A 27,585-nucleotide genomic window follows, 5' to 3' on the forward strand; every position below is an offset into this window, starting at 1 on the left:
ACCCCTTCCTGCTACAATAAAGAACCTCAAGCCCAATATCAGTGGCATAATGCGTGTGCGTTTACGCCATGCAATGGATGGGGGAGGGAGGCAAAGTGACTGAGCGCCAGGATTCCTGGGTTCAATTCCAGGCTCTTAGGCAAGCATCTTAATACCTCTCGGCCTCAGTTTCTCCATCTTAGCCACGGGGCTGCCACGACCGGCCCGCACCACCGAGGGAGGTGGGAGGACGAATGGTGAAGTGCTGGGAGACCGGGGGATGAAAGGCGCAGCAGAGGTATCCATGTGTTATCGCTCTCTGCCTTCCTTTCTAGCGAGGACACCCGTATGCTAAGCAGTATGATTGCCCCGGGGTTCTGTGTCCAAGAAACGGGAATGTCCCTTCCCTGACCCTTCACCTCCTCACCTTCCTTGGCCTTTCAAGGTCCTCGCAGCATCTGCCGCTGCTCCTCTCTGGCTCTGCTCCTTCCGCTCTGTTGGTATTGGAAGGAGGAGGTGGGGGTAGAGGGCCACAAGGGCGGGGCTGCATGTAAGGTAGTGGGTAAAACAGAGGTTTCATTTACACAGACAGCATGGGGCATGGGCTCATCACTCAGGAGACCTGGATTCTACTCCTGGCTCTGCTCTTATCTACTGCGTCTGCTCGGGCAACGCGCCAACCCTCCCTCTGCCTCACTTTCCTCATCTGTGAAGCAGCGATCGTGATACTGCCTTGCCTCTGCAAAAAAATGCATCCGGAGCCAGGGTTGGGAAGCACTGGGCAGGAGCGAGCCTGTATTTAAAAGCTACAGGCCAAACCGCGGTACCCTTTCCCACACCCATCAGAGAGGAAGCATGTCCCCAATCACCAGAACTAGTCTGGTGCCCAATTTCCTGCTCAGCTACTGGCTTCCTGTGTGACCATGGGCAAGTCACTTAGCCTCTCTGTGGATCAGATCCCCTTCTGTGCAATGGGGATAATGTGTCCTACCTCACGGAGTTCCAGGCGGCTAGATATTTAATTGGGATTGGTCCTGCCTTAGGCAGGGGGCTGGACTTGATGGCCTTCTGAGGTCTCTTCCAGCTCTATGGTTCTATGATTCTATTTGCTTATGGTTCTGAGCTGCTCAGACAGACACTATCGTAAAGGGGAAGGGGGGGAGGCAGGTAAATCTCTAAGGCAGCCGCCAGTTGGGAATGCTCCTTGCATGCATCCCGCAGGAACACTGGGAGTTGGCTCTGCCTTTGACTCTTTTGTGCAGCCCGTGGGGGTGGAGAGGGGGAGCCAAATCCCATGGCTGGGGTTTAAACAGTCAGCTAATGTTACAGCCGTTAATAATGTCTGTAGATAGTGCAGGCTCAGAGCTGAAAGGAGCCAGTGAACTAATTGGCCTCTTCCTTCTCTGACCACCCGGAGCCTGTAATGACAGGAGTAATGCAATCTCCCTAGTCCGGGCTAAGCTGACAAGTCCACAGGGGGTGGGCGCAGAAGGAATTTCCCTCCCTACCCCCTGCATTGCATTGCTCAGTCGGCTTAAGTGTATCTCGAAGGGTCTCTGCCTTCCTCAGTTGTGGTGGTGGTTGGCTACTGCCTGGTGAGGAGGCAGGAAAGTGGGTGAGAATAATGGGTACAATATGAGGTGGTAAAGCTTATAGTCTAGAGGATGCTCCAAGAGTAGGAAAGGGAAGGTGGATTTGTGGGCAAGGCATTTTGTGTGTGTGTCTCTCTCTCTCTCTCTCTCTCTCTCTCTCTCTGTTCCTGGCTCTGCCACAAACTCCCCGTGGGACCTTGGGCAAGTCACTTAGTCTCTGCATCATTGGCTCTCTAGTCTATTGTAAGCTGGTTGAGGCAGAGACACACAGTATGGCTGAGAAATGGTGCCCTCAGCTCAGGTGGCGCTAGAATAAAGAGCATGGCATCGCTCCTTGCAAATGAAAGGCCGGATTCGCCCCCCACACTGGAGTCACTCCCGATGACAAGAGGAGAGTCAGCCCTTAAATCGCCCCGGGCATCCTCAGCCCCAGAATCTGGGTGTGGCCAGAGAAGTCCCTGTGATCTGAGGCTGCATCTGAGGGGACCTCTTGTTAGGGCAGCTCCTGTCTGGAAGAGAGCGCCTGTCCATGCTGCAGGCCTGCTCTGGCAGGGAGTGTGGGGAACTCTCCCCGCCCTTCCGGCCGTGTTTACATTCAGGCGTTCTCTATCCTTTCGCCTCTCCGGTGTGGGGTTTGCGGCCAGGCTCCTGGCCAGGAGCTGATCTGACACATGCAAGTGGGATTTGTGGGCTGCTGTTTTGTTTCCAGCAGGAGGAGCGTGTGGGGATGAGAGGAGCAGCGGTATGGTCCAGGGCAGGGTGCAGGGTAACAACCTCCAGCTGCAGCAGTGCCTGCCAGAATAGCCTTGGATTGCTTTCAGACGTCTGGGTTTGTCCAAGTGGGGGCTGGAGAGCCCTGGCTCCAGGGAGGCCAAGTGCAAGCAAGATTCACCCACGCCTTTCTGCCACTGGCTGCAGCTCCTCCTGACAGGCAGCATGCCAGGGGTTCCTCCCCGTACATCCCAAAGCACCTCCTTCCGGACGCAGAGCCTCCCTGCACTTCCAGCCCCTGGGCTGGGTCCCCATGAGCAGTGCTGCCACGTGCATCCCATACCTGACCTGCCATCCCTGGGTCTCTTCATCCTAGGGCACCCCCTCCCCCTGCACCAGTGCATCTTGGTCCCAGCCCCACACCTTTTCTGAGCCAAGGCCTGGAAATGCTGTCTGCAGTGGAGAGCCACACAGGCAGCTGTGCCCCTCCAAGAGAAGGCCGAGGTGGTGTAAGTCCCTAACACGGGTGATGGAGCCCCAGCATGGAGAGGTGCTGGGCTGAGAGGTGCCACGGCAGCTGTGACTCTGCCCCAGCCATGCTGAAGGGGCCGGCTGAGGCCTCATTGGGGGAGAGCTATGGAGTCATACAGGGTGACAAGTATCTGATGTCTCCAAGGGGCAGCCGTGTTAGTCTGTAACTGTAAAAAACACAAGGAGTCCTGTGGCACCTTACAGACTGACAGATTTATTAGGTCATGAGCTTTCATGGGTAAAACCCTCTTCATCAGATGAGTTAGAGCAGAAATTACAGAGTTTGGGGTATATATAACAGCAAAGGAAGTTACTTGCCAATGGTAGGGCCAGAATTAATGAAGCTAATTAAGTCAGAGGGGCGTGTCCCATTCACAGCATTTGATGTGGGGATGCGAATATCAAAGGCAGGAAACTTGCCTTTGTAGTGCATTAGCCAGTTAAGATATGTAGTCAAGTCTAGGCTGGCAGTGATGAGCTTGTAAATGAACTCCAGCTGTCTCCCTCCGTAATCGGGTGGTGAAATTCTTTTGTAGAAGGAGGCTTGAATAAAGCTCTGTCATTTCCACTCCAATTTTCATCTGATGAAGTGGGTTTCACCCAGGAAAGGCTCATGACCCAATACCTTGGTTAGTCTCCAAGTGACCGATGGGGGAGCATGGCAGCAAAGAGCAGCGGCACCAGGGGACCATCTGCTCCAGAGGGCTGCCGTGTTTGCCTTCTCTCTGACAAGGAGCTGATGTTACCCAGGGTGGGGCCAACAGCTTTCCCTAATCAGATCCTTGGACTTCCATGGCTCATGGCACCATGCCCCAAGGGGAAATTCAGGCATCTGTTCTGGGCGTGGTTTCCTCTCCCTCCTCCCCCAACCCAACCTCCCCTGTAGGGCTGGGAAATTTCCACCAAGCCCCTTAGTTTCAAAGGCGAGACAAGCCGGCTCAAGGGCTTAGCTATGTGCAGATCCAGCAAGAGACCAGCTCTGGGGTGGAGAGAGTCACTCAGTCTTCATGGCCCTTTGAGCCCTGGGCCTCTTTGCTGACAGTGCCTGTGAAGGGGTTGATGGGAGTCAGATGTGATTGGGGTACCTGTCTGCTACAAGCTGGACTGAGACCCACCACGCTCATCTCACACAGAGCACCCTTCATGCAGTCTTGCAATCAGCCTGAGTGGGGTTTTGAACCTGCTACCATAGGGAAAGTGAGATAGTGGTGTTGGGCCTTTGGGTAGTGGGGGTCAGATGTAGGAGAAGAAGGAAGGGTGGGGGCATAAGAGCCACCTAGAACCACAGAGAGTGTTTCTGGTGAAAGGATCAGCAGTGAGACAGTGCAACACCGTGCCATCATTAGGCTTCAGAGTCATCACCACATTGAGATGAATGTGGGCTGCTCTGAATTATCCTTTCACATTTCAGGCAGGCAGCCTTGTGGGCAGGGTGAAGCACAGCTGGGACGGTTTCTCCCTGAACCAATGGCAAGAAGTGTGACTTAGAACTGAAAGCTTTAAATTCCAGAGAGGCCAGCAGGAAGGGCTGGTCCGGCACCCAGCTGAGTGCTAGCTCCATGGTAGGCTATACAGGTGGTTTCTAAAAGCAGCTGAGGCTTTGCAGGTGCTGCTCCTTTAAGGCTCAGCAGCGCAGCTCTGTGCAGTGCACACAGCCCAGCCCGGAGATGTTGACTTGCTAGAGGAGCCAAGCAAGGAGGTAAGATAAGGCGGATCTGGGCTCAGCCTCGCTCAGCTCCTTTGTTCTGGCTGGGCTCACTGCTAGGCAGGAAGGGAGCCTCTGGCATGGCCACCCAGGGTTGGAGGAAGGGACTGAAACAGGGAGGGCAGGGTGGGGGTGCTGGCTGCTGGACTGGCAGGATCTCTGAAGCTGAAGAAAAGCAGGCAGGCTGCTGAGAACCCTACTGGGTGCTGGGCTTTTTGGAAAATCGGGGAGTTGTGCCCTTGGAAATCTGGCCCTGGGGGTCCAATGTAAATAGTCCATGAAACAGGGAGGCGGGTGCTTGGCCCTCTCAGGAGGGGGCCAGCGAGGCGTGGATGCTGGCAAGCAAAAGCCTTACTGGGCAGGCTCCACCTTGAGACCCTCTCTCTCCTCCCGGGACCCTGGGCAGGACGATGTGCCGGGTCAGACAGGCCCCGAGTTGCCTAGGTCGCTCCCAGCCGGCCCGGGAAGAGCATGTTGTGCAGCGTAAACTCGCCGGATGGGCCGCTGCTGCCCTGGCTTGCACAGGTGCCGGGTGGGGAGATGCCCGAGAGGAGCTTGGCCAGGAGGAAAATGGGGTACCCCTCAGGTAGGGAACATGAGGGCTTCCAGCAAGTGTAGGGGCAGGGTGGCACCAGGAGCACTGGCTTGCTGCCACCAATGCTGGGTGTGCCTGGGAGCCATGGGCAGCCCTGCTGGCCTCCGGTGGCAAAGGGGTTAAGGGCCACATGGCTGGCTGTTAATGATTAATAATGACGGGCTTGTGGGCTGCGAAGGAAAACATTTCCCAGCAGCATGAAAACCACCCCGGCTTGGGAAGCCAGAGAGGGTGCAGCCGGCTGCCCATTGCGGGGGGGGAGGGAGTCAGTGCATGACTGACAGCATGGGGGACACAGGTGCAGACCTCAGCTGCATCTCCCCCCCCCCCCAAAAAAAAGCACCCTCCTCCCCCTGCTGTCCCCCTTGCCTGCTGAGGGGGCAGGGACGGGCTCACTGCTCTGGGAGGTATGTGGCTGCCACCAATTCTGCAGGAACAGCTCTGTGCAGCACTGGCGCACGAGGGCCGAGGCAGAAGCGTAGCTCTTCCCCATTTTCCACCTGGCTACTTTGAGAGGCCATCCAGCCAGGCCGCTGTGAATCTGGAGCAGGAGAGTGAGGGGAGCAAGGCGCTGCTGGAGGCTGTCTTAACTTGCCTGGCCAGCGCTCTTCCTGCAGCGACTGTTGGCTCTGCACACGTGGGATCCCGACAGAGGCCTTGCCTCTGACAGCCAGCTCAGGGTCTGGGAGCAGCCACTGTGGAAGCCTCCGCAAGGTGCCCGGCGCAGTTTCTTTCGAGCACTGCTTAAAAAGCCACCTCTGCTCTGCAAGTGATTTGTTTTTCCCCTGGCCCCTTGGGCGAGCACTTCACGCCGGCTTCTCTGTGCAGCGGGAGGCGCTGGTGGAGGGAACCTAGCAGCCGGGAACAGTGGGGTCTCCCCTCCCAGACACACAGCGAGCCCGGAGCCTGCACAGGTGTCATGTCTGGCTGCCAAAGACCTTAGCTCTGGGGTTGTTGGACCTGCCTTCCCTAGAGCCTCCATGAGCCATTCCCATAACCGGGCTGTGGCCATCCCGACAGCTTGGACACTGTCTGTCCACACTCTGCCTGTCCTCCCATTGAAATCCGGGAGGGCTCAGCTGAACTGGGATCCGGGAAGGTGCTTTTTCCCCTGCAAGGCAGAGGACAAAAGGGGCTGGCAAGGCCAGTGTAGCTCGCTGGTGTTCCCTTTGCTACCCAGGCTTCGGAGCTTGCTGTTGTTTGCCTTGGACAATTGAAAGCAGAGGGGGATTTTCTGCACATAAGCAATTTCTGTTCTCCCTGGGAGAAGAAAAACAACCTGGTTAACCAGGGAGCCTAGCAGACCACCTAGGAGGTTGGCGCCTCGCATGGGCGGCTGGGGCTGGGAGGGGAGCCAAGCATCCTGAAATGCCCAGGACAGACCCCCGGCTTCGGCAGAACCATCCCGCAAGGATGAATTCTCCTGCTCCAGCCAGGCCCTTGACGTCGACCCGGTGGAAGTGAAGCAGAGGAAAGGGCAGGCCCGGCCCCCGAAGAGCTGCTGATCTAACATGCTGGCAGCTCCGGCTTTGAACCTGTGTTGGACGGAGGACAGGAGGGGAGAGGGATGCGCTCCGGGACTTCCCTCCATTTCCTCGCTTCATTGGCTTTTTGCAGCTTCCTTGCTCCCACTCCCATTTTTTTCCCCCATTCCTTCTTTCTAAGGCCCTGAGTCATCCATGCTCCTGGGTCATGTTTTAGCACAGGGCCATTCAGAAGCACTGAGACAGTTGGGGGATAGGTGCCGCGGGAAAACCGGGAAGATTGCTAAGGTCGGATCCCCAGCCACGTAAATCAGCGCAGCTCCCCCGATGGCAGTGCCAGCTAGGCAGCTGGCCCATAAATGTTTGGCCTTTGAGAAGAGAATCCAGTCTGCAGCAGGCTGGGCTGGCTGTAAGACCACCGTGACCCTCTACCACCACCACTGACACCCACCCCCGAAGTGGCAGCCTGCATATGGGGGACAGCAAGTAAGCTTTCCTGTAAGCTGAGCTCTCGGGCATCCAGGAGAGATTCAAGTGCTGCCCAGTTGATTAGCAGAGCGCCCATAGTACCCACCGCCGGCAGCAGGTGTTTCTACTGGTGGTGCACATCTGCATATGCCTCAGTGCACATACCAAAATTTATTCCACCCCAGATGGAAAAAAAAAATAGAGGGCACCCTGAAGGCAAGTCAAGTGGTTACGGGTGCATCTACACTGCACCCTGAGCTTGAAATAAGCTACGCAATTTGAGCTACACAGATTGTGTCGCTTATTTCGAGTGTCTTTCAAAATAACTCGCTATTCCAAAATGCCCCTTAGCCCGCTTGGAACGAGGGTTACCAGGACATCGGAATAAGCCCCCCGTTATTTTGAAATTGATTTTGAAATAACGGGCTGCTTCAGTAAACAAGAAATAGCTATTTCGGGATCCCAGAAGGATCCCGAAATAGCTCTGCAGTGTAAATGTACCCGTAGGGTACGTCTTCTCCAAGACACAGCCCTCTCTTCGGGGGGTGGGGGAAGAGTTGAGTGGTACCCTCTGATAAGCTGCTGTCACTTGGCATTGCTGTCTGATAAGCAAGCCAGGCGGGGAGTAATAAATGCCTGTGAGGGAAGAAACCCAACAGCTAAAGGGGGAGGGGGGGGGAATCAGCAGCCGGTTTATTATTATTTGGGGGAGAATAATAAATCCTTCCGAAGCATCGCCGCTCGCCATCTCTCTCCATGCTGCGTGCTGATTGATTCCTCTGGCTTCTTGCCCCCAGACAAAGCCTCCCCTTTGTGCTCGCGCCTGGTTTATCTGGATCCAGGCGCGCCGTGGAGGAGAGAATGTTTCCTTTCTTTCCCCTCTCTATCTGCCTTCGACCTGCCGTGTCCCTTTGTCTGACTGGCTGGAGGCTTTCTGGACTGGCAGCAGGCAGAGGGAGGCTGCTGGGTCTGGATTTCAGCCGTGGTGGGAGTTTGGAGCAATGGCAGGGGAACGGAGTGAGGTGTTTAGGGGCCGGATTCTCAGAGGTGCTCCTGTTGAAGTGAATGGGCGCTTTGGGTGCTCAGCTCTTCTGAAACTCAGGCCATCTTCCTGGTCTAGAAGTTGCTTTCCTGGTGGGTGCTGTTCCCAGGGATGAACACTTCCACCAGGCAGGAGGGTGTAGTGGTTAGAGCTCAGGATTGGAACTCCGCAGACCTGCCTCTGCCACTCACTTGCCAGGTGGCCTTGGGCAAGACTCATCCCTGTTCTTGGCCTCGTTTTCTCCACTTGTAAAACAGGGAGACTTCCTGTCTTGCCGGACTCTATCCCCCAGGGGCCAGGAGATCTCCGCCGGCCGCAAGTGGGTAGTATCTTAGGTGCTTATTTGCTATCCCTGCAGTTCACCTAGCATCGTGCATTGGCTCTCCATGTAGCTCTCCCCTCCATAGGCAGAACCAGCATAGCGGACCTTGACTAGTGTGGTCAGGGTGTCTCCGCCTACGGTACCATAGCATCCAAGTCTGTAGCTGTTTGGGGGCAGCTAGTAGATAAATCAGCACACAAACTATGGCGACCCTGGACTCCGAGCCCAGCTGTCCTTCCTCTGGCTCACTGTATGACTGCTCCGTGCTGTTTCCACGATGCGCGGGGGGGGGGGGGGGGGGACAATACTTATCCCCCTATGTAAAGCATTTTGCTGTGTGGCTGATTGTCAGTGGCAGTGCCCGGGGTGTTCGGCCCTAGAGTTAACGCCCGCTGTGCTAGATGCTGTACACACACGACAAACAGATGCCAGCCGTCCCGTCTGCGCTAAGCGGGACCATCGTGTGGCAAGCCAGTTCAGAATCCAGCCTAACGCGCTCAAGCCTGGGTGAGGTCTCTTCGGTTTTGCTTTGAAAGAATCAAGACCAGCTAAGTGTCTGCTGCTGTCTTAGCGAGGCTGAGTCACTGGTGCCAGTTTAGGCCAAGGCTGGGTGCTGACAGGGCCGGCCCACAACATTTTGGGGAAGCTCAAATGACGCCCCCAGGCCTCCTCGCTGCACCAGCAGCAAACACTATTGTCTACACTCTGGGTCCTAGTGGTGCCTCCCCCCCCCCCCACAGTCTGGCAGCTGAGGCGACTGCCTCAGTTTGCCTCATGGTAAGGCCTGCCCTGGGTGCTGAGAATGGACCGCAAGTCTGTCTCTACTGAGTTCAATGGGTTCCTTCTCTGGTCCCGAATGCATTGCAGCAAATCGCTTCCTGAGCCAACCGCACTCCCAACCGCTCCAGCAATGCCTTAATCGGAGGAGAGTGATAGGGATTTGGGCGGGGGGAGAGGTGAAGAAAGGGATAGGAAAACAAAGGAGGAAGCCAAAGACTGGCTTGGACGGCAGCCACGCCAGCCCCCTAGGTTTAGTGGAGCTTGGCTCCCTGCCCCAGAGCTGTGTCTAAGAACATATGCGAAATCTCTAGACAAGTCGTCGTCGTTTTCGCCTTTGAAAAGGTTACGGCGAATTGTTGGCTCAAAGTTAACTTTCCTCCAGGGACAACCGGGATAATCCTCAGGCCCCTGGTGACTTCCGTGGCCCCTGCTGTGGCAAGCAGGGCCTCACAGTGCTCAGAGCCGTCGCCGGGCCTGCTGCCGAAAGGCAGCCACCTCTGGGGTGGGGGCAAGTTAGCCGTTCCGCACGAGCAACAGGGTTTGGGGAAGGGGAGAGAGGGGAGGAGCAGCTTCCAACTGAAACAGCAAGGGGGCAGTTGGGGCGGGGAGGGGGAGCGGAGGAGAACGGGAGCGTCCGAGTTGAGATCTGGTTAGGAAGCTGGAGCTGGCGGAGTCGCTTTTGTGTGTGGTGCAGCCCCAGGCTCCTCTCCAGCAAAAGCGGAAACCGCTCTGAGGTGGAAACAGGTCTGCATTCTGGGCTTTGACAGGTGAGCCAACTGGGGAAGGGGAGGGCGGGTCAGGTTCCCTCATCCCCGTTCCCACCACCCTTCCCAGCCCAGCCTGGGGTTAGCACTGGGCAGAACCAGCACGCAAATGGCTCCGTGTAGGGGGAGGCCCAAGCTGGGCTAGATTTTTTTTTTTTTTTCCTCCCCTTTCATGAAAGCCCCACCATTACCTCAGGCCTGCAGGAATCCCAGACACTCCAGCAAGGGCGGGACGGCGGCGGGGGGGGGGGGTGTTAATCACATTGGTCCCAGACAGCAGAGGGGGGTGCACCGTGGCTGCATTACACCCTCGGTGCAGGACACTGGCGGGTTCTCTCCGGGGGCGTTACCTTACAAGGGGGCAGGGAGGGGGTCTAGCTTCTGCTTTCAGGAGTAATGCAGGGCCGGGGTAGGAGTAAATCTGCCTTCGCTTCTGCTCTGAGGATGGGTGGAGGAATCGTCCCCTTGCATTGACCAGGAAGTGTGCACTAGACACATACCCTCCAATGCTAGTGCCAGTGTCTGGGGTGTCCAAGACCATACACAAAGCCGCACACAAATCCCCAGTTCCCACCCAGAGCTGGCAAGCAAACAGTGGAGGCAGCCTCCGTGCCCCGGGCTGCTTTGCGGTGGCTTAGAACGGCATGGGTGAGTCTTGCCCTGGGCCAGTGCCGGCTTGTCGAAGGTGCGTGCCACGTCCCCTCTCGTGGGTGGCAGCACGGCCGGTGCCCGCTCTGTGAGCGCAACCCGCCAAATTCAGGGAGCCAATTACGTAACAAAGGGGAAACCACTTGCTGCAGCCCTGCGGGCGCGGGTCGGTTGGACCTGAGTCACTGGGTATTTTTAGCAGCGGCTCGCACGCCGGTTAGCCTCTCTCCTGCAAACCACTTTGCAGGGAGGAAGGGACACGCTCCCCAGCAAGGGGGAGGGGAGCTAGTATCTGACTGGGGTTTGATGGGCTTGGGGAGAGGGTCCTTCCATCCCACCATGGCCATCTCTGCCTCCTTCGTAATGACACCCCATCCTTGCAATTGTGTGTCATGGTCTACACGGCGCTTGGACGTGGCCAGAATCATGCTGTGTAAAGCTGGCAGAGTTAAATTCTGTACCTCTGTTCAGTAGGACAGCGGTTTGTGTGGGTGGTGTGTGTGTGTGGGGGGGGAGAGATTCCTCTTCATTTCTTCTCCACCACTGGTTGGGTGAAGTGGCTAATCCCAGGATCTTTGGGAGACGGGTAAACAGCGGCCTGCCTCACCCCAGAGGTGGCTGCACATTAGCGGTGGGGAAATGACAAACTTCCAAAGTGGCCGCTGATATTTCGGGTGCCTGGGTTTGTAAGCGTGCGGCTTGAGATGCCTGGGCCAGATTTTCAGGGTGGGGTCTGAGTGGCCACTGTTGAAAAGGTCGGCCACTAGGAAGCACCCCGTTTTAAAGCCAGATCCAGCAATGGCCTTGGGTGCAGAGACCCTGTTGCTTCAGCACATTTGACATGGGCATCAGCATCCTTCAGGGAAAGGGCGCTGCAAGGTTGTCATCAGCGTAGATGCTGGAAAATCCGTGGAACTCGCCTCCCCCGTGGTCTCTATCCCAGGAAGCCTGACTTTTGTATTGGTTGCCTGTATGTTCCCATGTCAGCGCCAGCAGGGTTATGGCTGGTATTTCCCTTAGGGCGGTCCCCGAGAACCCCAGTCAGCTGTTTATGGCCCTATTGTGCTAGGTGCTGTACAAACAAATGGCAAAAGAGACCGGCTTTTCCTCGGAAAGCTCATCACCTGATTTCCTCGGGATTTACTGCAACCCGTGTTCCCTGTAAGCCGAGCGCTTGTGCGGCTGCTCAGGAGAGATTCAAATGCCGCCCAACTGATGAGCAGAGTGCCCACAGCTAGGTCTTGTTTCCCAGGGCGGTGCACATTTGCAAATGCCTGGTGCGCATAAAATTTATTCTGCACGTGGATGGGAAAAGATTAGAGGGAACCTTGACTGTAACCAGTACATGGAGGGGCGGGGAGCAGAGATCCCCCGGTTACTGCTGGGCAGTGGGTGTTCTGCCACTCAGCTTACAGTGGTCCCACTGTTCTACGGCAGGCAAGAAAAGCACAGAGGTGAGCCGTGTGGCTGGTGCCCGCCTCCCCTGCTTCCCGTGTAATTAGAGAGGCTCCTGAGTCACTTTGTAAACTGCCGGCAGCAGCTGCCAATTTGCCCGAGGCAGGTGAGGCGCAGGTGTGATGGGGGGGCGGATTGTGTTTCAGAGAGGAAGGCAGGTGCACAAGTGACTGCACCCGGGCCTAGCTGGCAGTCAGACTGGCTGCAGGTTGAGCCCTGGGGTATTGCATTGGCTGGCGCTTGGCCACAGCTTTGTTCAGGAGGCTTCTCGAGGCCGCCACGTGTGGCCAAGAGGGCCGCTCCTGCCAAGAACGGCCTGCTTGCAAGCCGCCCTGCCCTTCGGCCCTGCTTGTGGGGCACATGATGGGGAGGAATAAAACAAAAAATCAAATCAAGGGAAACAGAAGTTTGCAGGAACGCGGGCGAGGCCTCGTGCCAAAGAAATCAAACCACGCCCCAGCCGGCGGGTGGAGAGCTGCCCTGTGGGGTGTGCATAATGTTGATGCCTGGACGACTCAGCCAATGAATATTACATGGAGGAAAGATGAAACTGCCAGCAGGGATCCTGCAGCATCTCCAGGGATCCGGGGCAGGAGGCTGCCCCGCTGGCAGCTTCTCCTACTTTGGAGCTGACTCACCGGCGGTGCTGTCCTGGCCTACAACCAGAGGAATGATTGCTACTGCCCCTCCCTATGTGCGTGGCCTGCACCTTGACTAGTGTGTGGGGCAGCCCTTCCCCACCGCCCGGCTGCCTGCTGGCTCTGCCAGGGCTCTGGCTTGCATGCAGCGTGGCTCAGCCACTGCCCCGAGACTGTTCCACCTGCCTGCATTCAAATGTCCCTAGCCTTTAAGTTTAGCAAATTAACTCTTTCCCTGGCCTAAAAATGGTTCCTGCTTGCCCTTCGGGCGGGAAATTGGAGGCGGGGCTTAGGGGGGGATCATGCCAGCCCCTCGCAAATTGGTTGGTTGCCTGTGCCAAGCAGATCTTGAATCGGTGGCCAAATACCACAGGGACCGATGCTTTTTCTTAATGCTGACAGGCGCAGAAGGCACAATATGAGAGTTAGGAACAACAAATGACACCTCGTCACAAGTCAGTCAAATTAGACACAGCTGGGAAAACCTGAATGGAGAGTCCCAGGTAACCCTTTGCTCTGTTTAACTCCGGCACGGACCCAGGGCTTGTCTCATAGGTACGTTACACCCATCAGTGGTCTTCATTGTAGGCCCAGAGTGGACAATAAAACTGCAGCGGTTCACCAGGGTCAGCCTCTGGTGGGTCGCTGCTGCTATATTTACCTAGGGTTGCCAGATGGTTTGACAAAAATACCAAAACCTTCCCCCCCTCCCCCTCAAAAAACCCGTGGGGAATAAATTCTGTTGGGGGGGAGGGAGGGGGAGACCAAAGTTGTTAAGCTAAAAAAAAAAAAAATTCACGTGTTCTGCAATTTTTTTTTTTTTTAGCTAGATGGGGGACCCGAATAACAGACAGTCTGGGTGAAAACTGGACACCTGACAACCCTATATTTACCTGCATTTTTGCAGGTACAGGTGATCACAGCTCCCCATTGGCTGAGAATAGGGCTCTGTGAGCAGTGGGAGCTGCAATCCCCCGTACCTGCGGAGGCGCAGGGAAACACAGTGGTGGGGGCACCACTAGGGACTCACTCTGGCAGATCGGATCCAGCTCATGGGCTAGTATTTGCCTAACACTTTGGGTGGGGGAGGGATGCAGGCTCTGGCAGGGAGTTTGTGGGTTGGGGCAGGGGATTGAGCTGCAGGATGGGTGCTGGCTTTCCGAGGGTGTTTGGGTGCAAGAGGGGTTCTGGGAGGGAATTTGGGTGCAGACAGGGGTTTGGGTGACGGGCCCCTCGGGCTATTTAAAATCACCTGAGGGTGGCAGGTGAGGCAGAAGGATGCACTGGGAAAGGCGTGCAGGCAGGACTGCGGGAGAGAGTCCCACATTTTTTAAAACTGGGGAGAAAAAAATCCCATGGGACATTGGGATAAAAATGAAAAATGTTCAAAAATTCCCATGGGAAAAAAATTGGCACTATTCTGGCAGCTGGAGCAGGATGCCTGAGTAAGGCCACTCTTAACGGCTGAATTGCCTTTTTAGGGCATGTGTACGCTAAAGTTAGAGGCTCTGAAGTATGGGACAGCACGGAGCTGGTCTTGTGTGCAGGACTCCGTGTGTGCGTGCATGGGTGTTTGCACATGCATGCACCTGTGCCCCCCCGCGTTGGTTTTAATGACCATGAAGCAGACTGGATTGTATATGGAGAGCAGAGCCGAACCCAAGCTGTGAATTTCAGGCTTGGATCCAGATCTGAAAGTTTGGCAGGATTTGAATCCAGGCGTCTGGTTGCGAGCCCCCCTGTGTATTTCCACAAAGCTGCTGCGAGACGGCCCACTTTTGGTCAGTTCTTTGCAAGCCAGAGATGGGGCGGGCACACTGGTCCCGGAAGGATGTGTCCATTTTCTCGTGGGGTTCCCGTGCAGCACAGTTACAGAGGTGTTAGCATCGACTCTGGGTACAAGTATGTGCCTGGATGCTTGTTTCTGAAATCCAGTTCCACTGCAGAAACTGGTGCATTTTATCTTGTGCTGAAGGTGATTGTACTCTGGCTTAAGCCTTTTTTCACTGCCGGTGACACGGTTCTGGCCATATAGAAGCCATGGCCTTAGGCTGACCCTGTTTATGGAGGTTAGCTTGCTCAGAGGGGGGATGCTGCTGAACAGTTGTTCACAGAGGGAATTTTTATAAAGGCCAGTTGGGTGCCTAGAGGCGATACATATGTAAGGGGTAATGCATCAGCGAAGACATCACACATTTCCAACTAAGGAGATGATGTCGTTGGGAAGTCACCACAATACAGATTGAACCTCTCTAGTCCGGCATTCTCTGGTCCGGCAACATCCGTGGCCCGGCATGATTTTAGTTAGCCAGATGTCCATTTACCATGAGTGTGGCCAAGTTTCCCGCAGTCCCATAAAGTTTGTTTACAGCCCCCAGTTCTGGCTCTCAGTGTTCTGTGCTGTTATTTAGCTTGAATTTACCCCTAAATGTCTCCTCAGAGCCCAGTAAGCAGTGGAAGTGTTGGTTGTGCTGCTAGACAATATTGAACTCTGGTGGTTTGACAAATTCTCTGGATCGGCACCGGTCAGGTCCCGAAGGTGCCAGACTAGAGAGGTGCAACCTGTATTTTATCTTGGTCAGTTCATTAGAGATGAAGATGAGTTGAAAAGAAATGGGGAAAGCTGAGATGTAATCTACCTCCCTCCTCGCACTGGGAGGATGTGGAAACACCTCACCGAGAGACAGTAGGGCGTATCCTGGGCAGAGCCGAGCAGTGCACTGCATTATCTGTAGGCGGTGTTCTTGAGCACTGGGGCCGTGTGTTTTGAAAGTGCCGTGGCTTGCGTCAGCCAGTCAGCAGGGACTGTGCATTCCCAGCTGGGGGCGGGATTGTGATAAGGATGTTCTGGCTAATAACCAAAACGGGTGGCGCTCCTGGCTTCCGGTGAGCCACTGTGTACTCAGCTCTGTCGAATGCTCATTGAACACACAGAGCTGCTGCCCTCTGAAACTGACTCTGGAAGTGACCATTCTGGTTTTACTGCCCAGGCTGGATGACGCGAAGGAGGTAAACTAGCTACCTGTTGGGTGAGACCCTGGTATGCTTTACAATCTAAAGAAGGTGGGCTTGGGTCACACAGTGGACGGTGGACGTTGAGGAGGCACCAATGAATGGGCATGTTTCACCGTGCCTAGGCCAAATTGCAAGTGCTTTGCTGTCAGAGGCTTGGCTTTAAAAATAAGACCCTTCAAGCCAAAGCCCCATCAGCTCCACCGCCTAAGTAGAGCTGTTTTAGTGATGATCACACGGGGTTTGTCCTGGTGTCCTGGGTCCATGTTCCTCCTGGTTGATTTCTTGCTCCCCCCCCCCATTCCCTCCACCCCAGAGGTGGCTGCATTTCAGAAGTGCCGATACACTTTTCAGAGCAGGAAAAACTTAAAAAAACAACAAATGGTCTAATAGCATCTTAAAGTCTTAACAAAACATGTAGATGGCATCATGAGCTTTCGTGGGCGCAACCCACTTCTTCAGATGACCGGAGTATTAGAAGTCCTGGATCCAAGAATAGATAAGGGAAGGGAAGTGGTGAGGGGGAGAAAAAATAGAGAAAGAGACAGTGAGTAGTTCAAATAGTTACAACAGGCTGATAAGAACAATTAGCGCCACCATTGTTTGGTTGGTAGGTTAAGTCATAGGATGTGGAAGATAGTGTGTGAGTCAGCCTACATACAACTTACATAAGAATTAAACTTGTGAATGAAGTTAAGTTCCAATTCTTCCCTCTGTATTTGGCTTGTGGAATTGGCCTGCAACAAAAAGCGACTTGGAGATTCATTAATGAGTGTCCAGGTAGATTAAAGTGTTCTCCACCAGGTTTTTGTGTGTTCCCCTTTCAGATATTTGATTTGTGTCCATTCATTCTTTCCCGCAGAGATTGTCCAGTCTGGCCGATGTACATGGCAGTGAGACATTGCTGGCATTTGATGGCATAGATCACATTAGTGGATGTGCAGTTAAATGAGCCTCTTCTTTGGTGATGGATGTGGTTGGGTCCAGTGATGAAATCGCTGGTGTAGATGTGCGAGCAGAGCTGGCATTGGGGCTGATTGCAGGGGTGGGCTCCTGGATGATTACGATGTAGGTGTGTTGCATGGTTACTGGAAAGAATTTGTTTGAGATTTGGGGGTTGTCTGTAAGCGAGAATTGGCCCCAAGGCCTGTGAGAGTGAGGGGTCATTTTCCAGGATAGGGTGTAGATTGTGGATAATGCGTTGGAGGGGTTTAAGTTGTGGACTGTAGGTGATGACAAGTGGAATTCTGTTTTCTCTTTTGGGCCTGTCTTGAAGTAGTTCGTGTCTGGGTACTCTTTTGGCTCTGTCAATCTGTTTTTTCACCTCTCTGAAGCTTTTCAGAGCAGGGAATGCATCTCAGATGGAAGGTACCACATGTGTAAGATGGTTGTTGTCTATTCGGAGCAGGATGCTCTTGTGGGCTGGGACTCAGGAGAGCCAGGTCCAATCTATGTGACCTTGGGCAAGTCACTTAACACCTTTGCTTTGCTTTCTCCTCCCCCTTCTGTAAAGTTACAGTAATAATCTTTCCTTTCTCCCCTCCTTTGACTTGTCTGCTTCGTCTGTAAGCTAATTGGAGTGGAGGCTCTCGCAACAGGAGAACCTCAAACACCTCTGAGTTGTTCGGAACTGCACAAAATATTGCTCTTTCAGAAGTTGACAGCTGAACGCTGACTTCATACATCTTTGGGGCTTTACCATGCGAGGGAAAATGCTGCTTTGAACCCTCTTAATTTGTTTCTGTGCTTGTTTCATTTAGTTTCCTTATCCCCTTGTCAAATCCCTTTTTAGTAGTTTAACACATTGTACTTTGTTTGCTCCCCCCCCCTTTTTTGTATGTTCTCTGCTGCTTGATTATGTACTTCCAGTTGACCAGTCAGTTTGTAACTGAGATTCTACTGTCTATGTATACATTACACCTTGCATACTGGGGCCTCGATCTTCTTTGGGGTGTCTCGGTGTTCCCGAAATTCATAATATTGTAATGAGAAATACAGGGCACATTCAAGGGCTTATGAAACTGGCCAGAGGCCGGAAGCTTTGATGAGGAAGCAGACAACCACTTTTTATTGGGGCGGTAGGGAACCCATCCCCTTGTCCCAGGTCTGGAGGAGGATGGGGGATGTGCATAACACGTGTGGGAAGTTGTATCCGGACTCAGCCCTGTCCCTTATGGGTTTAGACTGACAGCTGCTTCCCTGTCAGCTGCATGTGATTTAAAGAAGGGGGGGGGGACGAACTAAGGACAGGCTGCCCCTCCCCTCCTAAAGCCCCGTGTAAAACCAAGGAGGATGCAGAGGCTGCAGCAACGTTCCCTCCATTGCTGGCCCAGCTGACACACGGGTCCACATTGCGGTGGACATGAGCGATTCTCTCTGCTCCTACTGTTGTGCCCAGAAGCCCTTAGGAACTGGCAGCCTGCATTATGACCCAGCCCTGGGGCACCCTGAGAGAGGGGAGGCCCAGCAGCCTGAGCCCCAGCTGAGGAGCCAGGCATCCTCCATTCTGATCTTGGCTCTACCCCGACTCAGTACGGGGTCTTGGGTGAAACATTCATTTGCTCTAAGCCAGGGGTGGGGAGCCTAAGGCCCAGGGGCCAGAGGCGGCCTCCGGCTTGCCTGGACCTGGTCCCCAAGGCTCAGGGCTCCCCCTCCCAGTATTGGGGGGCCCATGCTAGCAGGGCTGAAGCACACAAAATCTACTAGGTGTGCAAAGGGAATGTGGGGAGGGTCTTTCTCTCTTTCAGTCAAGGGCCATCAGTGAGGGTTGGGGGAGGAGTTGTTTTGTGTTTTTTGTGGGGAGTGTTGTTGGGTTTTGTTTTGCTTCTCACTTGTGTGCGCCCCCCGACTGATTTTCCTGTGGGTCAGTGGCCCCCCGACCCCAAAAAAGGTTCCCCACCCCTGCTCTAAGCACTAGGCAGCATTTCCCCCGCCTAGCCCTACTGGGACCACTCTTGGAAGGGTCCTGGAGAGGAGACTCTTAGGTCCATCTCGCCTGGTAAGTGCCGTGAGGAGAGGGGAAAGCGCCTCCCGTGAGCACAGCAAGGCAATCCCAGTGCAAACTCATGCAGGGCCCAGAGGAGCCTGTGTGGGGTTCCTGGATCACGCATCCAGCCGGCAGGGGGCCTGAATCCCCGAGGGAATTAACAAAACCGGCTGCCGTCAGGCTGAGCTGACTCCAGACAGCAGTGGCTAGACGCGCAGGCCGGGCGTTAAAAATTCCGTGCCGAATGGGGTGGGGGTTAACGTGAGTTTGGCCCGAATCTTCTTTGCACTGATCCCATGAGGTCACACCTGATTCACACCCAGGGTGGGGGTAGGGGGAACCTGCCGTGTATTGATAGCACAGCACCTTTTGTTTAGGATGAACTCGTCCCAGGGCCCCAGGCCCAGAACAAGCTGTCTCCAGCTAATGCTCAGGGAGCCTCTCCAAGCTGACATACGAGCGTGGGGATGGGACCCAGTCAGATCATTCCACCCCCCCCCCCCACACACACACACACACACTCTCCCTACAGTGAAGGAAGACTCCTGTGTTGTGCCCCTAGAAACCCTGGTGGCAGTACACAAACTGATTCATACACCATACTATACATCAACAAATGCCCAGGGGTGCTTTTCTTTCTATCCACTGTCTGCGCAGAGGCAGCATATTCTGGAGCAATATGAGGAATAAGCGATGGGCTTAAATTGGAGTAAGGGAGGTTTAGGTTGGACAATCGGAAAAACTTCCCAACTGTCAGGGTGGTCAAACACTGGAATAAGTTGCCTAGGGAGGTTGTGGAATCTCCATCACTGGAGATAGTTAAGAGCAGGTTAGACAGACATCTGTCAGGGATGGTCCAGATGGGGCTTGGTCCTACCATGAGGGCAGGGGACTGGACTTGATGACCTCTCGAGGTCCCTTCCAGTTCTAGTGTGCTATGATCCATCCTCTAGCCCTGCCTGCACTCCCATTGGCCCGGGACATGCAGCAAGCCTGATTCGATGATAATGGTCCCTTTTGACCTTCGAGTCACTGTCTCCCTGCTCAAGTGCTGGAGTGGGACACTTAGCAGTTAGCTGGGCTGCTAGCCTGTCCCCAGGATGCTGGCCGGGTTTGAAGGGCTTCTGGGAAGTAATGGCCTTTCGGAATTACCCGGCGGAATGATGTGATGGGGGCAGAAGAGCTGATTGGTCGGCTACTTGTGACACCCTTTATCTAAGTAGCGCCCCCCAGAACTCTGGGGTGGTCACGTGGCATGGTGCTCACCACCCCGGGCTGGCTGTACTGCAGCGATCCAGGCGAGGGGGAGTGAATCCTGCATGATATAAGCCAGCTGGTATCCCGATCGCTGCTTCCTTGTTTGGAGGTTTCTTGCAAATGTCATGGCTTCATTCCCCCTGCGCTCCCCCCGCGGCTTATAATGCTAACAATCGGGAAGGTCTGAAATGTGTTTTTTAAAGTGCCGGCGCCAAGGTGGAGATAGAAGCACCGTGTCAGCCACTCCGTTCCCTATCTCCAGTACTTTCCCCTTTAAATCTGGGGCTGCAGGGGGCTTTATGAACCCCCTGAGAGAAAGGGCAGTGATCTGGCTATTGGTCCCACCATCAGGCGAACCCAGATCTTCTGCCCCCTGGGTTCTGTACTACTGCAGAAGGCAGTCTGTCCCACAGCTGGTCAGGAACGGAAGCCAGGAGTCCTGAAGCTCATTGTTTTTCTAGATATGACTCTAGAAAACACTCCCTTGTAGCTGCCCTGACTCCCAGGTGGTGTTCCCTCTAATTTTTTCCTTCCATGTGTGCAATAAATTTTGTTATGTGCACCAAGGTATGGGTAGATGTGCACCACCAGTAGAAACACATGTGGATGCTCTGCTGATCACCTGGGCAGCATTCGAATCTCTCCTGGGCGGCCACCCAAGCACTCCGCTTACAGGGAACACTACTCCCCAGCCTTTTCTCTTACCACTAGGCCACGCTGCCATCCTAAAATGATACCGCTAGGCCTGAGCCTCTGAAGAACCAATAGCAGGTAGGAATATAACACCGCATTACAACTGTCTGAAGATGAGTGACTATACAAAGGAGCAGCAGAAGGTGGGAGCAGTATAATAAATCCCAAGCCATGACCCAGGTTAGCTGTAAACATCTGCTTAGTGTATCTGCAATTTGCTCTGTTGACAGAGGTTGGTCGGGGCTGTCTGTTGAATTGCTCCCCTCCCCGAAGCTTGCTCCTTCCCTTTTTGAGCTGCCGATTTTTCAAGTGCAAGGTGATTCCCCGGGAGGGGTCAGGGTAGCCGACTGTCTCTTCCTCGAAACAAAACAACCCCTGGCGCCCTCCTCCTTTCACCTTCAGCCTCACAAAGAGCTGCTCCCTTGTGCCCAAGTGGGTAGGGTCTGGCTGCCGCATAAATCCTCCTCCGTCTGCACCTGACGCATGAATGTGTGTGTGTGGCGGTGTCTCTGCCCTTCACCTTTTCTCTCCTTGGGGAGCCGCGCCGGGGATCTTTTTTTTGCTTCCTTCCATGCTTCCATGTTCGGCGTGGCTGCTGGCTGCTCCTGCACGCGAGGCTGTGAGCGTCACTCGGTTTGAGTGATGAGCCTGAGATAGAAGAGACCCAGCCTAGAGAGAACTAATGCCTCTCTCTCCCGGCGTGTGCCCAGAAATAAAGGGGAGAGGGAGAGCGAAGGAGCAGGAAGCGCACACCACCGGAGCGGGACTCCAGGGAATCCGACAAGTTGGAGATGAGGATGAAAAGCTTATTAGATCCCCCCCTCTGCCTGCCTGCCAGTGCAGGATTGTCCCCCACGGTGCATTGCCTAGTACCATAGAAGAGCCATTGGAGTGGCAGGAAGACTTACCGCTCTCCCCCGGGATGGTGGTAGCCGGGAATCACTGCTGAGCACAGGAAGGGGACCTGTCACCATGCTAAAGTTCCGGGCAGACCGCCGGGTCAGGTAGGACTCACCTGGGGAGAACAGCAGGGCTGGGGGGGGGGAAGGGGGTGAGGAAGCAGGCCAGAAAGGCCAGCCTGGTTTGTTGCTTTTGGGGGGCTTTGCATGGGTGTGTGGATGGGGGAACTTCAGCTTGGCCAGTAACTGCTGCATTGCAGTGCTTGGGTAGGAGATGCTTAACTCGGGAGTTTACAGAGCCGGGCCAGGCAGGGCAGCTGCGAAGAGAGGCAGGATTGAAGGAGGTTCCGAGGAAGTGACTTTGCTCGAGAAGGGCCCTGGGAAGCTGGAGGAGTGGGTGGCGGGGAGGAGGGGAGGCAAGTGAATGAGTACCGGGAGGAGCTGGGAAGCTGGTGGAGGAGGGGAGTAGTCGGCAGAGGGAGAGGGGGGGAGGACGGTGCCTGAGGATAAAAAGAAAGTGCTGCTGGCTGGCAGAAGGAACGAAGCTCTGACAAAAGGCTGCAGGCAGGCGAAGAGCCCGATGGGTGGTACCTGCCCGCAGACATTGATTCTGGCAGCTCGTGGGATGTCAGCTTTGCTAAGGGGTCCCTCCGGTCTCCCAGCCCCTGGGGCAGAAACGTGTGTCAGTGCTTCCATTTGAAACCACAGTCCCCGCGAGCCGGGGTGGGGCAGAGGGGCGGTATCACTGCCTAAGTAGTGCCACCGTGCTCCTAAACGGTCGGCTTTTATGCAATCCTTTTTAAAACCAGGGGCAACCCCAATTTCAAGTTAGAAAAGTACCAGGAAGGAAATGGGGTTATTTCTTGGTGTCAATTTCTTCATTAAATTCAGCTCCTTTAGTTATAACAATAATAATACAGCTGACCTGGTGTGGGGAATGAGATGTTTCCCCTCTTTCATCTGGGGCACGTGCTAAGGAAAGCCCCTTACACTAGTCATGGGGGAGAGGGGGGAGAGGAAGAAAGCAAAACAGCATTGAAACAGTATTGGCCAAGAATACTGGGGGTTGGATGATCTGCAGGAGGAGTTCCTTGTAGCAGGATTCCTGCCACTACACATTTAATATCCTCCAACCCTGGCTTTACCCCAGGCCTTCTGGTGAAACTTGCGAGTGGCTGGGTGGAGGGAGGAACGGGGTCTTGGCAGCTCCAACTCTTACCGTTCTGCTGACTCCACGCAGCGCCTGGCTCTGTTTAACGGTGACATCATCGGTGGGTATTCGGTGCACAAGGGCCCAGCTCACGGCTGCATGGCGTGTTGGGGCTTGGAGGCTGGGGTGAGGGAGTCCATGTTCCAGGCAGAGAGCTGCAGGCAGGTAGCCAGCGGTGTGCTAGGCCCATGGTGTGGGGGGGAGCTTCGAGGAGGGGTGGTAATTCTATTGCAGCTCTCCTCTGTTTCCTGGAGGAACATTGGAAGCCGCCATGGAATAGAACTGAGCAAACCTGGCACTGACCGTGTACCCCTGCCTTTGCGTCGATTTCTAACTCCTCCAAGTAAGGGTATGTTTACACTGCTGAGTTTTTCCGAAAAAACTTCTTACATCCACACTGCAGTTGTGTTCTTTCGGAAAAAAAATCGAAAGAACGGAGGGGTTTTCCCGACATCGGTAAGCCTCTTTCTACAAGGAAGAAGCCTTTTCTGAAAGAGCTCTTTCGGAAAAAGTTGTGTGTGGATGGGGAAGAGGGAGTTCTTAAGCAAAAAGAGGAAAAAGCACAGGTGCCCTGGTGGCTACTCCGTCCATAGCAATCAGAGCTTACATGCGAGAGAGCGTCCATTCAGCGTGGATGCTATCTTTTGAAAAAGCAGATCGCTTTTTCGATGCTCTTTTGCTGTGTAGACACTCTCTTTCGGAAGAAGTTTTTTTTGGAAGATCTCTTCTTGAAAAGCTTCTTCTGAAAGAAGCCTGCAGTCTAGACATAGCCTAAGATCCAGAGCTGTAGCCCAGCCTGCAGCTGAAACCTGCTCCTCACTGGGGCTCTCCAGCTTGGCCGTCAAGTGCCTCGTTCAAAGTCCCCCTTGACTGTAGTGAGCTACAGGTCAGGCCCTACCTGAATGGGTCAAAGGTGGGTTGTCGTCCTGCCTCTACAGGAACGAGGAGCTCCCGGGTGGAGTCATGCTCCATTGCTTTGCCCCGGTGCAGCCCTCCGCCCGGGGTGGAGGAGTGCACAGCGATGCCCTTCCCAATTCATAGCGTTTTGAGTCTGACTGCAGGGGGGGAGTTGCTCTGGATTAAATGGACGTGTGATGTGAAAGTGGTGCAGTTGGGTGGGTGGCAACTCGGATCGGTTGACGTTAGTTTAGCTGACGCAAGCTACAAGCTAGATCACTCTTAGCCAGGTGTAAACCAGCTCAAGCATCTGTAAGCAAAGTTGCCCTGATTTAATTAAACAGCTTGGATGTGTCTAGACTGGCAAGTTTTTCCACAAAATCATCTGATTTTACGGAAAAACTTGCCAGCTGTCTACACTGGCTGCTTGAATATCCACAAGAACACTGACTATCTTATGTAAGATCATCAGTGTTCTTGCGGAAATACTATGCTGCTCCCGTTTGGGCAAAAGTCTTTTTCTGAAAGACTTTTGCGCAAAAGGGCCAGTGTAGACAGCACAGGAGTGTTTTCCGCAAAAAAGCCCCGATCGCGAAAATGGCAATCGGGGCTTTTTTGCGGAAAAGCGCGTCTAGATTGGCACGGACGCTTTTCCGCAAAAAGTGCTTATGCGGAAAAGCATCCTGACAATCTAGACGCGCTTCTCCGAAAATGCTTTTAACGGAAAACTTTTCCATTAAAAGCATTTTCAGAAATTCATGCCAGTGTAGACGTAGCCCTTTAGTACAGCTTGGTATAGGGGAGGCTTTGTGTTCACTGGGCACAGGTGCAAATGGCTACAAAGGTCGGAGGCAGAGAGGGCTCCATCCATACTAGGAAATTAAGGGCTTACAGTTCTTGACCAGTGGAAACTGTAGAGGCCATTTAGGGCTAGACAGCACCATCGTAAAAGCTCCTGAGTTCGGTCTACATTATAATCCAATAGGTAGGGCACTAATCTAGGTCTTAGCCTCTGCTCTGCCACAGAATCAGTGAGTGACCTTGGAGAAGTTACATCCTCTCTCTGTGCCTCAATTTCCCCTCTGTATAATGTGGATGATAGCCCTGCCCTCTCTCTCAGTTGAGGACACAAGTATTAAAGAGTGTCAGGCGCACAGATAGTACAGGTTGGAACTCTCTAGTCTGGCACCCTCGGGACCGGACTGGTGCTGAACCAGAGAATCTGTCGGACCATGGGAGGTTAATATTGTCTAGCAGCATCACCAACACTTGCACTGCTTCCTGGGCTCCGAGGAGACGTTTAGGGCTAAATTTGAGCTAAAGAACAGCACAGAACACTGACCGCCAGGGCTGAGGGCTGTAAACAAACTTTATGGGACCATGGGAAACTTGGTTACACCCACGATACATGGACATTCGGCTAACTAAAGTCATGCCGGGCCATGGATGTTGACAGACCAGAGTGCCAGACTAGAGAGGTTCATCCGGTAGTACTGTAAGAGGGACTAAAATTATGTGTGTTCTTCAGGAAAGCCTATAATCCTTGATCATGGCCCCGACCCTATTGTGCCGGGCAATGTACAAACACAGAACAAAGAGACATCTCTGCCCCAAAGAGCTTACAAACCAATTACTACTGTCCATGGAGCTGCATGGTTGGTGACTGATTTTTTTTTTCCCCCCAGTGTAGCCAAGGCCCCTGGCACTATTGCTGCCTGAGTTTTAATAACATAACAGGGCCATTAGCCAGTGTAAAGCATTTTTGGCTGTGATACTAGTTTGGGGGCTTTGCCAAAGTCCCCAGAAACCACCAGGATTTCACTCCTTAATTTGTTGACTTTGGGTTTTGCTCACACCACCGCAGCTAGCAGTAGTAGCGTTGTTACATTTTGTGAACATTTTGAATTCCACCGTGGATTTTCTTACCCACTGAAAGCAATTTCTGAATGTGCCCAAACTCAAATCACTCCTCTGGTCCGCAGGAAATGAGGAGCAAAGCTTTGTAAACAGAAGCGGGGCCATGCCGGTTCTGCAGGGCACGTTCTGATTCCAATGTTGCGAGTCAGCCTCACCCAGAGCGGCTGATTCTGAATGTCCTGATGTTGTAGGCATGTTAGGAACTGAATACAGTTCTGATCTCTCCAGCATTTTTCTACAGGTCGAACCTCGGTAGCCCAGCATCCTTGGGACCTGACCAGTGCCGAACCAAAGAATTTCCCAAATGTCAGTAGCATCACTAACACTTCCACTGCTTACTGGGCTCTGAGAAAATGTTTAGGGGTAAATCCGAGCTAAATAACAGCACAGAACACTGAGCGCCAGGACTGGTGGCTGTAAAAAACAACGGGAAACTTGGCTACACCCCTGATACATGGACATCCAGCTAACTAAAATCATGTCAGACCACAGGTGTTGCTGGACCAGACTAGAGAGGTTCAACCTGTACTGATCTATTTCTCCACTGGGTAGAAGGACTCTGCCATCAATTCAGCCCATAATGTAGATACAATTATATTGGTTAAAAGGTGCCTTAGCTTAGCATAACTTATTCCCTGTCCTGTACAGGAATAAGCTCTAAGCTTTTATAGCAGTGTAACCGTGTTTGTATGAGGGAGGTTATATTGTTTTAACTACACCGGTATGGTTAATCTGGGACATCTGTTGTGGTTTAATTCAAGACTCAGTCCCGCTGCCATTAAAGTCTGTACAAGGCTTCCAGACTGTGAGGCGAGTTGAATCTGGCCATCGGTGTTGATGGGGATGCTTGACGCATGGGGTTTTACGCACGCCCATGGCAGAATCAAGCTCTCAGTGATGCAGTCCCACTTCTAATTATAAACAGACTTCCCTGGGCACTCTAATCTCCCTAATTCGCACTTAATACGGCTGCAGAGCCATTACTGTAGGGGCTGCCGCTTTTCCGAACAGCAGGGTAAGTGGTGGTGGTGGGGGAAAACAGACGGCCAAGGAGCATTGCACCAGTGTTGAGCTTTTCCCACTTAAAACCAGCGCATCAGCGAACACGGGCGTGCTAATTTGGTTGGACAGCAGGAGTTACTGTTCGTATCTCCTCACGTCACAGGCAATGTTCTGTGACGTGTCCGGCGAAGCTAATGAGCATCTCGGCCCCCAGACACCTCACCTCGGCTCTCCGCGGGGACACGCGGATGAATTGCGTGGCACCGATTAAGTCGCACGTGGCTCCGCACCGGAGGGTTCTGCTGCGATTTGTTATTTCGCTCAGCATGGCAAATCCATCAGTTTTTCCAAGTGGCGCGTCAGGCCTTGTTGTGGCGATGAACCTGCCGGATGACGTCCGGCAAGCGGCCTGGATCTGCTATGGATGTTCGCAAATGTTCATTTTGGTCAGCGTGTAACTGCTGGCTGTGCATTTCCATGCAGGGGGGCGGAGGGAGCAACCCGAGAGCAACAGCTCCTGCCTGCCCGCCCTTTCCCCTGCTGCAGCAGTGTGGAGGCAGGCGGCTCTGCAGGAGCTGGTATGTGCAGGGAGGCTGGCTTCCTGCCCCCAGCTCCCCCATCCCCTGAGCTACTGCCTCTCTGTCAGAGGCAGCAGCACAGGTGGAGCAGGTGGCTTCATGGGGCACCAGCTGCTGCCTCCCCTACCCTGCACTGATGCCTCTGTGGTAGGCAGCGGAGTGGGGGCGGGGGAGAGGGGCTCCTCGGGAGCCAGCATGTGGAGAGAGATGGCTTAAAAGCCAGGTCCCCCCCAGGCACCGGTCCCCCCTTGCCCCCGCACTGCCCAGGATAGAGGTATGTGCTAACATCCCTCGTATCCACCCGTGATCTGGGGTTGGCTACCTCCACTTAGATTCCTCACAAACCCATCTGTGATTGGCGTGTAGGAGGGGGACAAAGGTAAACTGAGGATTGCTCTGATTTAATCGTGTCTGTTTTCT

The 27,585-nt window shown here is 54.0% G+C and overlaps 1 protein-coding gene across 20 annotated transcripts in view; it reads left to right on the plus strand.

Moving 5' to 3' along the window:
* Window positions 1-27,585, plus strand: part of PLEKHA6 (pleckstrin homology domain containing A6) — a 143,841-nt gene that overhangs the window by 60,947 nt on the left and 55,309 nt on the right. The window contains exon 1 of one of the 20 annotated variants that reach the window (XM_075910164.2): window positions 4,083-4,512. The exons of 16 other annotated variants lie outside the window; for them this stretch is intronic. Coding sequence is in view for 2 of the 4 variants with exons in the window: in XM_075910160.2 (XP_075766275.2) it covers window positions 21,635-21,666 (32 nt within the window). In the remaining 2 variants the exon portion in view is untranslated. Of the gene's footprint in view, window positions 1-4,082; window positions 4,513-9,840; window positions 9,977-14,575; window positions 15,724-20,397; window positions 21,667-27,585 lie in introns of those variants that run through there. 3 more of the 20 variants (XM_089773692.1, XM_075910161.2, XM_075910160.2) reach the window with 3 other exon arrangements.

Source organism: Pelodiscus sinensis, chromosome 27 (assembly GCF_052426305.1).
Source record: "Pelodiscus sinensis isolate ZL-2025 chromosome 27, ASM5242630v1, whole genome shotgun sequence".
Classification (NCBI taxonomy): domain Eukaryota; kingdom Metazoa; phylum Chordata; order Testudines; family Trionychidae; genus Pelodiscus; species Pelodiscus sinensis.